At 37.5% G+C, this 18,377-nt stretch overlaps 1 protein-coding gene across 3 annotated transcripts in view; it reads left to right on the plus strand.

Annotated features, from left to right (window-relative positions):
* INPP5F (inositol polyphosphate-5-phosphatase F) overlaps nucleotides 1-18,377 on the plus strand; it is a 35,283-nt gene that overhangs the window by 10,423 nt on the left and 6,483 nt on the right. For all 3 annotated transcript variants that reach the window (XM_071749539.1, XM_071749542.1, XM_071749541.1), the window contains 13 exons: nucleotides 4,926-5,062; nucleotides 6,410-6,538; nucleotides 7,204-7,371; nucleotides 7,701-7,757; nucleotides 9,283-9,481; nucleotides 10,208-10,387; nucleotides 10,669-10,736; nucleotides 11,179-11,303; nucleotides 12,438-12,515; nucleotides 13,157-13,277; nucleotides 15,265-15,393; nucleotides 16,914-17,031; nucleotides 17,513-17,711. In XM_071749539.1, coding sequence (XP_071605640.1) covers nucleotides 4,926-5,062; nucleotides 6,410-6,538; nucleotides 7,204-7,371; nucleotides 7,701-7,757; nucleotides 9,283-9,481; nucleotides 10,208-10,387; nucleotides 10,669-10,736; nucleotides 11,179-11,303; nucleotides 12,438-12,515; nucleotides 13,157-13,277; nucleotides 15,265-15,393; nucleotides 16,914-17,031; nucleotides 17,513-17,711 — 1,708 coding nt within the window. The remainder of the gene's footprint in view (nucleotides 1-4,925; nucleotides 5,063-6,409; nucleotides 6,539-7,203; nucleotides 7,372-7,700; nucleotides 7,758-9,282; nucleotides 9,482-10,207; nucleotides 10,388-10,668; nucleotides 10,737-11,178; nucleotides 11,304-12,437; nucleotides 12,516-13,156; nucleotides 13,278-15,264; nucleotides 15,394-16,913; nucleotides 17,032-17,512; nucleotides 17,712-18,377) is intronic.

Genomic DNA, 18,377 nt, shown 5'->3' on the forward strand with positions numbered 1-18,377 from the left:
TGTTCTCCTGTGGTACAGTGCATAAACTGGTGATGGAAGTTTCCACAAAAATATAAGGCATGGATTCTCAATGGTGTTGAAAAACCTGACTATCTGAAAGTAAAAGGAACTTATTTGTAGTTAAATGTAAGACATACCTATAAAATGGAAGCAGGCATCATGATTTATGATTGTATCATGATTTAATGTTAATCTGTATAACTGAATGCAGTAAACTTTCCCTATCAAATCAGTGCACTTTTAGCTTTAGTCAGCTGCAAATTCCAGTAGCTGATATGAATATTTATTTTGACACATGCCTGCTTTGTCTAGAAAGATTCTTCTTCTAGTAGAGCTCTGGATATGTTTCCTGACAGGTAGGAAAGCTAGCCAGGAATTCTGCTTCATTTACTGGGTGTTCTTTTTGTGAATGGTTAGACCCTGCATTTAAAGTAGTGCCTGGCAATATGATCAACAGAGGTTCAAGTTTCAAGTGTGTTCCAGGATAGTAGAATGGATCAGGTGCTGAAATGGATCAGGTGTTTGTGCTCTGACTAGAAACAAGTCAAGTCAAGGTGGCAGTGGCATATGAGCAGTAAGGGTGGAAGGAAAACAGGGACTGGTACACATGGGAATATGAGTTACTTCTAGGAAATGCTTGGCTCTGTAGTTACTGTAACCCCCAGGTCTTGTTTCTAAGGTTAATAGTTCAGAAGTTAATTGTGAAGTTTATGATTGGGTCCTTTTCCCAGTTGCATCGCTTCATCTCCTTTGAATTTCACCTGCTATTTTTGCCTGTGGTCATTCTGCAGATCTATTCAGCCTTCCTTGTGCAGATCTGGTGGTATCAAGTGGTTCAGACAGACTCTGCCACCTCACTTTCTCTTCTCCTCATCCAGGTTGTCTGTGCTGTTCAGCATGTCTGTTCATGAGGAATGGTGGTTAAACTCCAGTAGTGACCTTTTTCTGGGCTGGGAAAATGCTCAGTGATTGTTTTTAACTTCATTTTTGTGTGTGTTGTGGGTTTTTTTTGTGTGTTTTTTTTTTTTTAACAAAACATTGAAGTACACAAAGGTCTTCCCCCCTCTCCCTAGGGAGTCTTGTATGAAAGCCTTTGAAGGGGGAGACCTTTTCAAATGCTTTCTGGAAGGTCTGGTGTGTTCTGGCAACCAAATATTGTTGCATGTGTACCTATTGTGAGGCACTTCCTCTGCTTATGAAAGGCAAATTGAAACTTTCCCCAGCATGTGGCACTTCAGCAGGTGTCAGCTTGGTGTTCTCAAGTAAATGAAGGTTATCAGATAATATCTGATAATCTGGTTGTCTTTCCATGTATCTTACAGAGCTGCTGAGCCAATTTTCCTCCTCCAGGCACTCAATTCAGCTGCTTCCCAGTGGAAGCATTTTTTTTCCTCTCTGCCTTGTTCAGATGTCATCTTCACAAACTGTTGATAAACCATCTTCTTTGTTGTTGGTATTCTGGTATTTGGTGATGCTGCTGTCCTACAGAGACTTGAATGGCTGAAGAAAGATACAATTTCCAGCAATTTATTGAGCTGAGAACTACTGCTCCCTTGAATCCTTGCTGATGAGTGTCCTCCATTGGGCTGAGATGTCTCTTGAAACCTATTAGTTGTCCATGAGCTCTCACTTGATCATATCCAAGTGCAGTTTTACGTATTCCTTTGGCTGAATCATCTGCCATTCTGTAACAGTAACCTGTCTCATTACTTATTCTTCTATCAATCTTTGTCACTAGGAAACTTTATCAGCAAAAGATGTATAAATATTTAACATTGCTGCTGGACCATTATCTCCAGAAGTTGTAAGAATACTCTGCTGTGGAAGCTGGGCAAAATGGATTTCTCTCTGATCTGGAACAGGAGGACTTGGTCTGATTTCTTTTTGCCTGCCCTTGGGCTTTTAGGATCAGAGAACTTAATTTGGAGCTTTTTTTGGCCGAGTACTGTCTTTTATGGGCTTGTCTTGCTCAGAACCTTGTTATTGATTATTGTTGGAAGGAAGGACTGGTGTGATTTAAAAATGCTTAGCACATCCTGGCTAATGCTGGGAACAAGTTGTAAAGTGTTGAAGTTGCTACCAATGCACTCTGGAGCTGTCACTAAACCTAAATGCATTTCAGTGTCCTGTGCATGGATCCTTATATGTTCTTGAAAGATTTGCTTAATGCAAGAATGCTGGAGTAGTCCTAAAATGATCTTAAGATGTCCTTTAGTCAGTCTTGGGCTGTCCTTAATTTGACATGGAAATATCCTTACCATATTGCTGTGACCGGGGATGGGATTTAATTTATTCCTAATCTGGTGGGTTTTATTGCTAGCCTAGTACCAGAGAATTTCTAGCAAAGCAGCCTTGGAGAAAGCAGCTAGCCAAGAGTACATGGTTTATTTTCTAATTCTTCAAAGGATTTTTGCCATGAGGGAGTCAGTTGTGCATCTTGGCATAACCATGTGCTCACACTGGAGAAGACAGTCTGCTTAAAGTCTCATTTGGCTCTACCCTAATGCTGAATTAAACATTTGACATGCATTTTGAGGGGGAAATAACCCCAATGTCAAAACCAACAAAGCCTTAATTGAGTATTAGAATGCAGGGATATGGTATCTTGCCTTTTTCTGGCCCATTCCAAGATGTCTTGGATGAAAACGTGGAGTAAAAATAGGAACAGAAGGTAAAGCATTTTAGGACGTGTTATGGAAATAAGCTACTAAAAGCAGAACATTGCATATCTTTTTGGTGCAGATGCCCAATTAAAATTGTCTGTATGATCTTCCCATATGGAGGCAAACTCATCTGTAGCATAAATCTCCTTTAGTAGAGAAGATTAATTTCATTATGTGCTCCAGTTAGTGTGCATACATGCAAAATCTAAGTGTAGCTGAGCTAATTTTTTTTTATTAGACTAAGAAGTAGATACCTCAATCCAGTCAAAGGTGATAGTAGCCTGAAGTCATTCAAGTAACAAAGAAGAAAATGGTAGCATGAAATTTCTTGACTAAAATCACAGTACTTGAAAAATCAGCATTTTTTTTTATAAGCTTGCACAGTTTAAGAAAAGTTATTGCAAAGGCATTTGGAAAAACTAATGCTTGATTGTTTGGGAAGCTATAAAAATATAAAAGCATTGAGTAGACAATAACTGTTTTATTAAAAAAAAAGCTATTCTGTGGGTTTACGTTTATTTTTTTTAACTGCAGCAATGTGGACTTTATTTAGGGATTCAGTTATTTAGTTAGTGCTGGCACTTATATTATGTTCTTCTATGGTTATTGTTGAAGCTTTTTACTTTAGGGCATACTTTATCTGCATAATTACTTCCTGACTGTTTTCTTTTGATCTGTTGGGGAATTTCCGTTTTCTTTCAGTGTTCTGTGGCTCTGACTATAGTAGAAATAGAGTTTTGAAATGTGCAGCAAGATGACTTTGAATGTATTTTTAGAAATGATGAAGGATACAAAATTCACTGTATTAACCTACCAGGATTTTTTAATATGAGGTAAACAAGAGTAGCCAAAATTTTTTTTTCTTTTTCCATTTTTCACTGAGTTGTACCTGCTTAGAAGTGCTTTTCCACAATTTTTTTCCAGTGGAATCTGGAATCATATTGATTATTTCACTGGAACTTCAGATATACTCTGTTAGGAAAGGATATTCTGTTTTTATACTTACCTTGTCAGATTTAGGTTGAAGTATTCAAAGTTTGTTTTAATTGCATTTGATGGAAATATGCACACAACTTTGATAGAGCTTTAATTCTGTGCTGAGAGTATATTGGAAAATCTGTGAAAGAGAAAATTCTGGGTGTTTTGTGACTTGACATGCATTATCCTGGCTTTTTGTTAAGCACTCGGGGGTAAAGTACTATTTAGAATATATGAAGTAAGGAAAATGGGCTTTGCATTTGCCATAAAGTCTCTTAATGGAGTTTTCAAAGGCTATGTATTGTATTAAAAGGCATAATGCATGACACAAACTCCTGTCACCAGGGTGGGAGCATTTTAATCTCTACCATAGCAGGCTTTTGATGTCTGTATATGATCTCTTCAATGAAACTCAGTTGCTTCTCAGCTGGGAGAAATAATGAGTGTATCTGTGTGTCTCTGAGACTTTTGTGTCTTTTCCATCTCCCTTAACAGAACTTTCACTTTTGACTCATAAAACCCCAGCCTACTATTTGCATGCTGCTGATCTGACCAAGGCATTAAAATCTAGGAAGTTGATGTCCAGGCACTATTCAGCTGTCAGTGGGAATGTTTGCTGTTCTGTTTCCCTGCCTTTTTGAAGTGTTGAAACTATGACTGCAAATATTGCAGACTGAAAATGTGTGTGGAATACACCCATTACAAATATCTTCATTAATCTTTGGCTCATTGATTTCTACACCACTTCAGGAATGATGTTGTGAAGCTTTACACATAAATTGCTTTATGATGCAGTCTGTATTTGCTCAGAAAACTTCTTGACTCATGAACCTTGTCATCAGATGTTACCTGTATGTCTTGTTTGCTGTTTTAACTCCAACAGAAGGTACAAAGAGAATCTTAGCTTGCTGTTTGCTTTTTTTTCAAATGGTCCTGCCACTGGTGATTGATACTGGTGGGAATGTGCAGCACCCTAGAGATTGCCTAATGGCAGTAGATGAAGCAGTGGTAACTTTACATCTAATGGGTAAGCCTATGAAATAGTTAATCTCATTATATTAGGGATAGAATTAGTTTTTAGAGTGCTTTATTTTTTTGGACTGCATAATAGCAAAACATTCACTGGAGTTTTCTAGTCAGGTGCTTCCTGGAAGAGGTTGTACACTGGGGAGATGTTTCTGGCTGACTAATCAAAGTAGATGCTTGATAGACAAATCAAAGCATCTACTAAATTTTTTTTTTTTTTTTTTTTTTTTTTTTTTTTTTTTTTTTTTTTTTTCCCAGATTTACCATGGTGGCTACTTCTAATTCGTCAGAAAGCATTGATTGGCAAACTTCCAGGAAACCAGGAGGTTTGCAAAATAACTAAGATAGCAGTGATCCCACTTTCTGAAACAGAACCTCAGGATCTGGAATTAGAGGTAGGACTGTATAATGAATTTTGACTTTCCCCTTTCTGTTCCAGTGAAATTTAAATGTGAAATACAGTGATTAAACACACACCTTGTACTGCTTTTTTTCCTATGCAGATATGAACATTTTGTGCTTTGAAAATACCTTCTTTGATTAAAAGATGTTTTCTTTTAAAAAAACAGAAATCACAAGTTCTGCTAGGGAGGGAAATGACAAAATCATACCTAAATTTCATAAAAAACTATTGAAAATACTACAAGCAAAATTTTATTAGTATAATTGAGCAACATACAATTTGACAACAGAACTGAATCCTCTGGAATCAAGGGACATGTCTGTACACTAGGAAGGAACCTTTGTTTTTTGCTTAAAAAAAAAAAAAGTGCTCCAGATTACCTCTTGCTGACTAGGATAGTAGATTTTGAGTATATCCTAGTACCCCAAGATGATGCACACTGGTTAGAACAAATCTGAACTGTTAGAACTGTTGGGAGAACAAATCTGGCTTCAGACTTCTTTTTGGAGTGTGTGTGGCAGGAGGAGGGATCGTGATTCTGGGACAGGATGACTTGTGGCAGTCTCTCTGGTGTCTGTACATCATAGTGAAAGTCCTTCTCTGAAGAGGAGTCCCCAGCATGGAATCTCCAGAGCTTTGGTGAAACATGAGGAGCAAGAAAAGCTGCTGAAGCACTGCTTCATCAGAGTCTCAGCATTAGAATCCCCCAGGCTCTGGGATACATCTAGCTGTAATACCTTCCTGTTCTTAGTTGTGTAGGCAAGAAGACACCATGTCTTCTGGGTGCTTCTGTGCCTAGAAACCTATACAAGAACTCTGGTTTGCAGTGCCCTCTCCCACGTACTTGGCTCTCTTACCCCTGAGGTTATCCCTAAATATCTCGAAGACAGGGTTTTACATGTGAGTTTTTTGGGAGATGCAGCTGTCGTATCTTTGCACTCTGAATCAATAAAAACTATTTATTTTTAAGGGTTCCATCTTGTTTTGGAACAGTTCTATAACTTGGTTGCAAGGGAAACCCTTACTTTAAATGTTGCAGATTTTTTTCTAGAAGAGAATGGATAAAAGAATAACAGTATGAGCAGCTATTACTAATTTACACTGTAATTTGTGTGGAAAGTTGAGCTGTGTCTGAATATTCAAGTCATGTCAAATTGAGACAGACATTCTCACACAGAAGAAAATTCCTTTTATAAAACCTGCATGTTCCCCCTGTATTTTATTGGCTCCTCTGGGTTTGTTCATGTTGCAGTCTTGCTTTTTTGGATTTTAACTAAAACTTCCTTGAACTTTTAAAAGAGTATTTAATAATTGGCTTTAATTCCCTATTGTTGTTTAGCTTTGTAAAAAGCACCACTTTGGGATAAACAAGCCAGAGAAGATTACACAGTCCCCAGACGACACAAAATTTCTGCTGAAGACTCTTACTCAAATTAAATCAAATGTATCTGCTCCAAATAAAAAGAAGGTAAAGCTTTCTACTGTTATGTTCCAAAATGTTTATAACTGCTGATGATTCAGATTGTGGTAGACAATCAAATAGAGAAGTAGTGAAAACCTGCAGAATGTGCAACTACTGACTTCAAGTTTAATTTTGATTATTTAACTGTGTCTTCTATTTTTTCATTTTGTTATGATATAATTTTGGCAGAATTTTTAAGAGTAGCCTTCTTAACAACGCAGTTTTTAGTGGGTTTCTAAACATATACAAATTGCTCTGCATAGTCATCTCTTTATAATATAGAATTGGAGTCAAAAGTTGGTGCATGCTTCCTCAGAGAGCACCAAGCAATCTTAGCAAAGTGCTTTTAAGACAGTAATGGAGTGGATTAGAAAGTCCAAACAATATTTATTAAGGAACAGGTAGATGCAATCTGTATTGCAGACTCTTGAGACTGAAACAGACTGCTTGAATGGAAGCTCCAAAAGTTGGAATGCTTTTACTGCTGAAATCAATAGCATGGTGTCTCTGAAGATGCTGACCCATGTGTTTTTCTCTGCTAAGAATTTTAAGATCCTGCTTGCCAATAGGAAAAGGTTTTTTCTACAAGGATAGAAATGGCATTTAGCAAATATGGCTGGAGTCTTTTAATCAAAGAGAGAGAAATGAGAAAGCTGTAACTTCTCTTTCAGATTAAAGAAAGCAAAGAGAAGGAGAAACTGGAGAAACGATTATTGGAGGAGTTGTTCAAAATGTTCATGGATTCAGACTCCTTTTACTACAGCCTGACCTATGACCTGACAAATTCTGTGCAGAGGCAAAGTGCATGTGAGAAAACTAACTCACCACTGTGGCGAAAAGTAAGTCTTTTGGGTATGGGTTGTTTGGTTTTGTGGCCTTGGGTTTTTTTTCCTTCTGGGAGATGTACTTTTCAATAATGTATGTGGTCCAAACTTGACTGGTCACATTCTCTACTGATACCATCTACTGCAACTGAAGAGCTTGCCCTGTAACTGGCTTCAGTGCGAGGAAGTGAAACTAAAGAGAACATCTTGAACTCTGAGCTGTTAGAATCAGTGAACACCAGACTTGTGTGTACACTTGTAGTTTATAACACTGCTGACTTTACCAAAGGTATTGCCAATCCTTAATTAAAATATTGCAAAAACTACCCTTTTGTTTTAAACAGGTTGATGACAGATTCTTTTGGAATAAGCACATGATTGAAGACCTCATCAGCATTGATGTGAGTCTTATTTCTAACAATAACATGTATTATGAGAACCATTCTGTAGTTTGTCACAATGTTTACTTAAGGCCTCCTAGAAGTTTATTTAAAAACCTGCTTTTCAGACAGGTCAGGATCAAGGCTGTGCCTTCTGAGCTGCTGGCAATAACTTCTTCCCCCAAGTAGCCTTCTGGTCAGCCTGTGATCATTGCTAATGAGCAAACATCAACTGGATTTAAAATTTGATTACAATAAAGTAATGCAGAATAACTGTGTTATGTTTGTGCTGATTTCTGAAGGTGAACTTGAGATGTTTTCACATCTGAAATAGATTATCCCTGGTCAGAGCTCAACTTGATAAGAGGAACCAGAAAAAAAGCCCTGAATTTGAAAGCTTTCTTGAGATGAGATTTCTGCATTCCTAAGTAGATGGAATTTTTCTCCTTGAACAGAGTAGCTGATCAGTGTAATAACAGTGTAGAACAAGTTACTCTGAACAGCTGTTCAGAGCAGATAAAGCATTTTCCTGGCTAATGAGAAAGTAAGCACACAACAGCCACTCCTTTTCTCCCAGATGTGATTACACTTCATTTTAAATTAACCTTGTAGATAAAGGACTTTGTAACTACTATATGCTAACTTAGGCCAAATTTTAGGTTCTTTTGATGATGACACGAGACATTAGATGATGACATGCAGATTTCCTGCATCTCTCATCAATAATTTTGCATACTCTAATGGTTGTGGGGTCAGTAGGATAAACAGATGCTCTGGGAAAGGTTGTGTGTAAGACAGGAGTTTAACTGGTTGCATTTCTCAGGTTATACATTGTAAATAGGCTACCTTGAATTAGTAGTGAATTTGAATCTCAATTTTATTTGAGAATCTAAGATTTAGTGTGACAAAGCACAAATGTGCAGAGCCTTGAACTGGTTGGCTTGGGTAGTAAGTTGGCAGATACAAACCTGATGCTAATGTTTTGCTGAAATCTGCCTAAGAACATTACACTTTATTTATAGAAATGGAATTCATCCACATAGAGGTTGTAGAACTACCTTAAAGCAGAAATTAGTTAAAAATTACCTATATTTCCTGTTGTATCTGAATGGATTATCCTTGTCTTTGACATGAGAAGTTACTACTTGAAGCTTTTAATGTGCTTAAATGTCAAATGTAACATTGTATTGAAAAATCCTTTTGGAGAAACTGGAAATGAAGCTTTTAAATATTGTAGGGTTTTCTTCTGTCCCTAGACATCTGGGAGAAGAGGAGGGCTTTTTGCCTTGCCTTGATTTAGCTTGCTTCATCTCCACAGGAAAATCTTGTTGTTTTTTTCCTTCTTCCTCCTGATTTAAAAGCCTTATGACTCATGACAGAAAAATGCTGGTTCCTCTTACAAAAATAAGACAAGGATATGGCAAAGATATCTTAGAGCACGAAAACCATGTGGAGCAACTGTTTATGAACTTGTGAGGTGGCAGAAGTAATTGCAGGTAATGTAGAGCCAACAGGAATGTAAATTTTTTTTTTTTGTAACCTTCAGAATGCTGAAGTGGACTTCTGGATTATACCCATCATACAAGGATTTGTGCAAATTGAAGAACTTGTAGTAAACTACAGTGAATCTTCTGATGATGATAAGAGCAGTCCTGAAACTCCACCTCAGGAATCAACTTGTGTGGATGATGTTCAGCCAACATTTCTGGTGGCACTGATTTCCCGACGGAGCCGGCACAGAGCTGGTAGGCAAAGAGTTCAAGGTCTTGGGATTGTCCCTGAACCACTGAAGGAGGGATGCAGATAACTTTGAAAGAATGCTGTGATGTTTAGCAGATGATCAGCTTTTGTTAGAGTATGTGCTACTGCCTTTCCTGCTTATAGGAGGAAAAGAAAAGGCTGTAGTGAGTACAGAACTACTCAGATGTTCCTAGGGTGCCTACTAAGTGAGCTTATCTTCTCTTGAGCACTAAATGCACCTTTGAAGGTCACAGTTCTGAGATGTGGTTTCATATTCTTAAAGAACACCTTGATTAGGACCCTGTGAACATCATCCTGCCACGTTTCAGTAGGCATCTGTTAGTCAAAGTGGCCGTTAGGTTCCTGGAAAATACTGAGCACTAAAATAGAACTTACTGCTAAATTTCACAGAAGAGGAAGTAATTTATCCTTCAGGGTGCAGTAGGTGTATCTGTGACTTCATAGTGCCAGTACACAGCCTTGCTTTGTCAACTTATTTTTTGCTACTCATAATATATCAGTAAATAAACTTTACCATATAGTCAATGTAACTTTGGGGGGTTACACTAGGATAGGTGTGACTTTAACCATTGATCATGGGTTTTGTTTAGAATTCTCTTCTTGTGTTATTCTTGTCACAAATGACATTAACTAATTAATGTCACAAATATCATTAGTGAAAGTTAATGCCTAATGAGGAAATATGAATTGATCCTTCTTATTCTTCCTAGGGATGCGATATAAGCGAAGAGGTGTCGATAAAAATGGAAATGTGGCAAATTATGTTGAGACAGAGCAACTGATTCATGTTCACAATCACACTCTCTCATTTATACAAACAAGAGGCTCTGTGCCTGTTTTCTGGAGCCAGGTTGGATACAGATACAACCCACGGCCCCGACTAGACAAGAGTAAGTAGCTGGAGAGAAATCATGCTTACTAAAAGTCAAATTTTAGTCCAATCTGTTCTCCACAAAAGGCAAAATAAAGCAAAAATTTGAGAATGGTGTTTCCTGTACACTAAAGTAGTAGAACAAAGATGTTGAGAAAGTTGAGGAAAGATCTTTAGTCATGTACAATATTTTATGGGTCTGTCTAAGTACTTCAAGGAAAGGTTATCTTGTGTTTTAATACTTAAGCTTTTTTATTTAATACTTTTAAAATAGCTGAATGGGCTGTTTCTGCCTTGTAGGTGAAAATGAAACAGTCTCCTGTTTTCGTGCACACTTTGAGGAACAGCTGAAAAATTATAAGAAGCAGGTGAGTACTACCTGATAAAAGTCATCTTATGAAAATGCAGAGGTCAAAGGTTAATGTTTTTAGTTTGGTTTTGGTGGTGGTGATATGGGTTGTGGGGTTTTTTTTTTTTTGAAGCTTGTTGACAGATGGAAGTGTGTTGTGTTTTTCAAGAATCCTTATAAGTAACCTCAAAAAAACTCCAGCCAAACCAGCAGTAACTTACAGCAATGTGTAACTTTTAGTACTTTTAGTGCTTTTCACCTCTCATGTGAATTCATATCTTCTTTATACTTAAGGTAGGCAGGTTGGGGCTGGGGCTTGATCTGGGATACAATATATCAAAGATTGTGACTTCAGCAAGATTACCTACAGATACTTAACTCTTGAGCTGTTTGTTATTCCAAGGTATATGTCTAAGCAAGACTGTAGCACTTGACAACTGTTAAATTTAACTTTTGAACAGGTTATTATTAATTTGGTGGATCAGACAGGCAGAGAGAAGATTATTGGAGATGCTTACCTTAAACAGGTTCTTCTGTACAACAATGCAAATCTGACTTATGTTTCATTTGACTTCCATGAGCACTGGTAAGAAACCTCTTAAAAATGTCACTTTGCATCTTTTTTACTAGCATGAAAGGAGACTTAAAGGCAAGAGAAGCTGTGGCTATTTCTACTTCTGCTTGAAACACTCCTTTTAAACAGAATGCCTTTTGTAAACTAAGGCACTATGAAAGTTCAAGTTTGGATAACTAAGCACTGCTGTTTGCTGTTCTTTTGTCCCTGACTTGTTAAATATAGAGTTATTTATTAGGTAAAGTTTAGAAGTCACTATGCACTTTAAGCAACAGTGTTTCCTTGAACGTGATGTGAAGGTAAAGCTGCAGGTGACCTTTTCAAACTACTGCTCTTAATTCTTTGCCACAAGCCATTCTTTTTCTCTGCTTGTTGCTATTATTATATGACAGTTTTTTCCAGAACCTTGATGCTGCTGTTCCATTATAAAATACACTGGACTTTATTTTAATCTAGCATAAATAATTGCTGTTTTCCTGACTCCATTCTGATGTTGGCATGGCTGTGGTGCATTGTTCATGTGGCCAAGCAACTGACCTGACACCAGACCTGTGTTTCTCCTGCTGGACTCAAGCAGGCTCCATTTGTGTACAAGTGCGGAGTCTGAAAACACAGTTTTAATCTTCATCTCTAAATTAATCTAGGGATTGCATCTGGCCTGGGAAAAGCATTACTGACTGCATAAGTATGTCATTAGTGGATATTGTCTGAGAGGGGGAGGAAAAGATGAAAAAAACCCAAGAAAATAGCAATGACCTTAAAGAGACTTATTTTTGGTAGCACTGTTGACATCTTGAATTGATTTGATGCTTTCCTGCATAAATGAGCTTTTGTTTGGGTTTTATTTTCTCTTAAGACCTGCTGTACCAAGTGGGGCTCCTCATTTTTGCACTGTGAGCATGAGTGAACAGAGAAAATACTGAAATTGACTGGTGGGGTGTGGAGAGATCTCTGGCCTTGGATTTAAATATTAACTGTACTTGACTATAATTCTGAATATTGGCTGCTATTTGAAGTTAATTGTGGGAGAGAATGTCTGTTTCTCTTGCTTAGTCAAAACACTATCTTTGTTACAGATAACAAAATAAATAACTCAGGAAAAACCACTATAGTTCAAACTAACTGCTGTGAAATTCTGTATTTTAGCCGAGGAATGAAGTTTGAGAATGTTCAAACTCTGACTGATGCCATCCATGATATTATTCTTGACATGAAGTGGTGCTGGTAGGTACTTAAATGTTTTTAGACTTAAATGTTTTACAAAGTAAATATTTGTAGAAAAAAAATCAAGCACTACTTATTCTGAGGCCTTTTTTTTTTTTTTTTTTTTTACTGGTATGTTTTACATTCCTCTCTTTATGCCCAGCTTGTTTTTGTTTCAGAGTTTTTGTGTTCTGAAGTATTGGTGTTCTACACACATAACAGCAAAAGTTCTCAGATTCTGTTTTCTGCCTGAAGCTTATTGCATTTGAGGCTTTTAGGGTTTCTTATCTTTAACTTGAACCACTTTGTACTTGAGCCGCAAACTTGAACACCAACCACATTATTGAGAAGAGTAGAAAAGCTTGACCTTTGGTGTTAACTGATAAAAAGTTACATAGTTTGGGAATGAGTATGGCTGCAGTCATTCATAATTGACTGTATATTGCTCAATATATGCTGAATGAAGGGCTTCTGCAATTATTGTTGGGTTCTAGGTTTTTGACATTAAGTGCCTAATCTTGAGAGTTGGGGTGTGGCTGGTGTGATGAGGGAAACTAGGATTTCATGAGTAAAATTGTCTGCTTTTTGTCGAAGCTGATAAATTACACTGGATTACAAGTGTCTCAGTATGCTTTTTTTTTTTTTTTTTTTTTTGTTGAAAGGGTTGATCAAGCTGGTGTGATTTGTAAGCAGGAAGGAATTTTTCGAGTTAACTGCATGGACTGCCTGGATCGCACAAATGTTGTGCAGGCTGCTATTGCAAGAGTGGTCATGGAACAGCAGGCAAGTATAACCAGTGTCCTTTTCTAAGTACCGAGTACATCAGAACTTGTTCACACTGTTTGAAAAATGCTGAACTAACCTCTACTGAAAAAGATTTTGCAAGCTACTTGGAGACACCATGAAGCCGAAAGCAGCGAAAAGAATTTGAAATAATTCTAAGACAGTGTGGCCTAGACCCCTCCTGCAGAGAGGGAATGACTGTCCACATGGAGAGGAGTCTCTTGTTTTGATTTAGTAACTTTATGTTGTGCAGTAATACAGAGCTTAAACAAAACCCCCTCACATTAAATCCCTCCCTCAAATGAGGTGTTAAAGGACTGAAATCAAACTAGAAGTTGGATGCCATTTTAGCACTTCTGAATTAAGATACTGTAGTGCAGCAGGCAGGGAGATTCTTTTCTGGGTGTAGGGGAATAAGTAATTAATGATGTAAATATCCTTAGTGGCTGAATCCATGATCTGTAACAGTTCTTCCTCTATGGGGAAGATGTTCCCAAGAAGACTGAGAGTCCTTCCTTTAGTCTTCCACCTCTTTGCCCTGCTCCCCATTTGCTTTTTGATACAGAAGCTCAGTAATAATTGTCTTCCCTTATGAAGACTAAGTGGTACTGTAATTGAAATCGTGAAGCCTCAGTTAGAGCCCAGGCCAAAATGAACAAACCTGACTGTGCTTAAAGTGTACCACAGAGCATGAAGTGGGTTCTTCATTAGGCTGAAGAATGAATGGCTTTAACCATTGAATCAGGCAGTTCCTGTTTGTTATCTGCCTTAATGAACTCCTTGCACAGAGTGTTAAGAACAAGGGACAGGACTAGCAGTCCCACAGTCATTATTTTAGAAAAGGTTTTCTCTATGTTAACCCTGTGAGTTCAAAGGCAATCTATCCTTTGAACATAGGCTGTTGTTCAGAGGACTTCAATAATCATTACTGCAGTATTAGCTTGTGATCTGCTGCTCGTGTGCCTCTCATATTATAGCTGATGTACTTGGGAATCAATTCAGAACTGAGAAATGCCCCAAGCACTGGAGGTGACTGGCATAAATTGAAATTGGAATATAAGAATTATATGGACCTTGCCTTTGCACTTCCTTGGTACCACAGGACTTGTTTTCTCTCAGCTGGGAATTTGATAGGGCTTTCAAAGTCAACAAGAAGGCTTGTATCATTTTTCATCTGACTTGGAAAGAGTGCTTGAGCATTTTTTTAATGGGTTGTAAATTGGACTATATCATAGGCAAACTTCAAGTTATCCCTGCAGCTGGCCTGACATTTAGTGACTGGATTGCACTTGTGTTTGTGCTGCTTTACCAATTTAAAAGGCTTAAGTCTGTGTGTACGCAAGACTTATCTTGGAAAAACTTAAGTACTGGTTGTTCTGAAGAGTAAGTTATCTTACTTTCAGCATCAGTGCTACTGACCAAAATGCACTAGCATTAATAATAAGCACAGCATACTTAATTTTAAGGTTTTGGGGGAGGAGTAAGGCTCAAGGTTGTGCCACTACATTTGCTTTAGTGTCTGGAAGCAAATATTAAGAACTTGGTATGCCTTTCTTGTAAATGGAAAAGGATTCCTTTTCTTTCAGGCCTTTGGGGTCACAAATGCCTTTGCAATAGAAAACATTAACTTGTTTATCCATGTTAATGTTCTGTGCTGTCTGTTCTTGTAATAGTTCTCAGAAAATTGAATCTTGTCTTCTATCTTGAGTTATCTGGAGTAACTTTTCCTTCAGCTCATTTTTTTCAAGATTGACTGTCGTAATTAATATATTACTGCTTCATCCAGTGATATGAAGTTCAACAATGAACTGGTGATTAGTTGGTAACAATTAATACAACCTAACAAATTAGCAGAATGGGTTCCTTTTTTCAGATCATATAAAACAACAATTCAGTGCTTTGCAAATATTTGTTTTCTTTATCAAGCTTTCATACTGGGGATTATTTTTATCTTGAACCTTACATTAATGTGTATGTCTTATTCCAGCTCAAAAAACTGGGTGTGATGCCACCAGAACAGCCTTTGCCAGTGAAATGCAACAGAATTTACCAGATAATTTGGGCCAACAATGGAGATGCCATAAGCCGGCAGTACGCTGGCACAGCAGCCTTAAAGGTAAAGAGTGAAGGGTGTTAATTGCTCTGAGAATGCATTGTATGTTACATTACAGGCTTTATATCCAATGGAGAACTCTTGTATGTGTAGCAAAATTAGCCAAACATTCTGCTTGGGTTTGTCTTGAAGAGATAGGAGACCTTGCAGTGGGAGAATATTTTGTGTCGCACTTATGTGTGAATTGGAGGAGACTTCAGTGTCCAAGTGTCCTGTGACAGTGCTGTAGTTTAACTGCATTTTTTCATTTCATGTCTGCCTACAGAGCATGGTTGAGCTAGGAGTTTAAGTTCTGTATTAAGCATTACTTCTGTTTAAAGTAAAACATGCTTATACTACTTTTAAGTGGGTACAGTACTTCAAAAATACTCTGAAGGACTGAATATCAGGATATGTAGGATGATATTGATTAGTTATACTTTCAAAGACATTTCTGAAGTAGTTGTAAGGCAGTCTGTCTAGCAAGATCAGAAGTTTGGAATGAGACTCCTTGCTGTTCACTCCTACTCCTTTAAGAAGTCGTAGAATTTAAGTTACTTTCTGTCTGCATATTCACTGGTGGAACAATTTTTAGTATTCCTGGTTGTTGGCATTGGGAAAGCCATTATAGTGGACATGCTTAACATTGAAATATTTTTCGTCTCTCTACTGACCTCTGATTAATCTACTGTATTAACATTAAAACCAAAAACAAAACCCCAATAAAAATGAGCCTGATATGCTCCTATTGATGGTAAATATTTTTGGCTTTATCTGAATCACAGAACTTGATTTGCAGATCTAAATTTACAGCCATGTTTAAAGATTTCACAACTTGCCATTGACATTCATGGCTTAAATTTATTTGCAGTTTAATTATGGTATTTTGTGAAACACTTGAAATATTCTTCATAGTAGCTGGCTTGGCTTTTAAAACTGCTCTGTGCCAGTGTCCAGAGTGTCTCTCTGCAAATAGAATCCTTTAATGAATTGTAAATACCAAAACTGCTTTTTATTCAAATTCTAAGCCTTCCATGGCCTAGAAACTCTCCTTTGTTTCTGAGCTTTGAGGGTATCTAATATTTTCCTTCACTGTGTTGTGTTTTGGTAGCAGAAGCAGAGAAGATGAAAACAATTTTTCAGCGAGCTCCATTTTTCTCTGTTGTTCCAGTCGTGTTCCTTCTACAGTGAAGGGGAAAAAATAAGAGGCTTTTTTTAGGTATTAAACATGCCCGTGACTGTCTTGAGAGTTCTGCTGTCATGTTAGCCATGGTGCATGTCCAAATTACTGTTTTCCATTGGGATGTTATGTTGAATCACGAGTCAGTCAAATACATAAGATTCTCTGCAGAGTCAAATAATACCATGAGAAGTAGCTGCTCTTTGAAAACTTACAACTTCTGTATGAAATGGTTACTCAACTTGTAACTTCTGAGGTGCAATCTCAGTTCAGTTCTGACTTTCAGAATGCCAAAGCTTTTGAGCTGAGGCTGCTGCTTCAAAGTTTGTGTGTGTGTGTGTGTTTTGCTTGTTCTGTGTGACAGGGTGACTTCACAAGGACTGGGGAAAGAAAGCTGGCTGGGGTAATGAAGGATGGAGTGAACTCTGCAAACAGATACTACTTGAATCGTTTCAGGGATGCTTACAGGCAAGCAGTCATAGGTAAGAGTACAATTTCACCTTAGCTGAACTGGTATTTAGAAAAGTTTATTGAAATCAGCTTGGCTTTTTCTTTTTGACTGAACTTTTCTGAAGTTTGAAAGCACCATATGGAACAGTCATTTTCCAACTGGAAATCAAGCAACATTCAGTTCAGAGGGACTGAATATGCAGTGTAGAATTTGCTTCTAGCTTCATTTTTGCATTAACTATCTTGTAACATCTCTCTGGTAGACAAAGTTAAATTTGTGTAGCAGGTGTTTCTTAAAGTGGTGAGTTAATTCTTGCTTTTCACTGAGAAAGCGGTGTAGTACCTACTGAATTTTCAGCTTCAGGCAACATTCTATTCAGAATAAGTAACCATTTTTCTAGAGGATGTTCCAGTATGAAACATTTGGAAGGAATTTACAGATAAATCAGACTATTGCTATATATAACTTTCAACTGCTGGTTCCTAGTTTGAGATTTTCTGTGATTTATTTAGATTTGATGCAGGGTGTCCCTGTAACAGAGGATCTTTACTCCATATTTACAAAAGAGAAAGAGCATGAAGCCTTGCACAAGGAGAACCTGAGAAGCCATCAAGAATTGATCAGCCAGTTGCTGCAGAGCTACATGAAAATGCTCTTACCAGATGATGAAAAATTCCATGGAGGGTGGGCACTTATTGACTGTGATCCAAGGTTTGTTGAATAAAGTCATAATTGATCAGCTATTACTGTGACACCTCTGTTAATTAATCCTGCCTCTGTTTAATTACTTGTTAAATTATGTTAAATTACTTTGGCTGGTGTGTTAACAGAGTACAAGTGGAGAGTTTTGTAGGATGACAGAGTTCTTTAAAGGGACTTAATGCTTGTGACTGTAAAAGGAAAGGTCCCCATAATGTATTTTTCCCAGTGCTATAAACATGATGCATTCTGGAATTGCTTTTGAGACATCAAATGTGGTAGGCCAAGAAGATGTGGTAGGCACCAAGAAGAACTTGTAACCACCCTTTGTTCCAGATGGGGCTGTTTGAGGAACTGTTGTTCTTTAGTGCTTTTTAGGGAAAGTGGAACTTGACTTCAGAGCTGGATCTGATCAGATTAAATTCTTGTGTAATGAGTTGGGAGTAGGAAAACCTAGATTTTTCTTCATGAGAAATGAACTCTAACCTCATTGATAAGTTGTCTTATCAAGTTTTGAGTTCACTAACTTATAAAAGAAAATTAGTGGTTTGATCTTCCTCAGGTTAAACTTCAGCTTCTAAAAATACCAAAGCAGGATGTTATGATACTAGTCAAATCCCTGACTCATCACTTAACAATAGTCTGAGGTATTTTTCCAGTCTTTATTAATATCTTGTG

Source organism: Heliangelus exortis, chromosome 7 (genome assembly GCF_036169615.1).
Source record: "Heliangelus exortis chromosome 7, bHelExo1.hap1, whole genome shotgun sequence".
NCBI lineage: Eukaryota > Metazoa > Chordata > Aves > Apodiformes > Trochilidae > Heliangelus > Heliangelus exortis.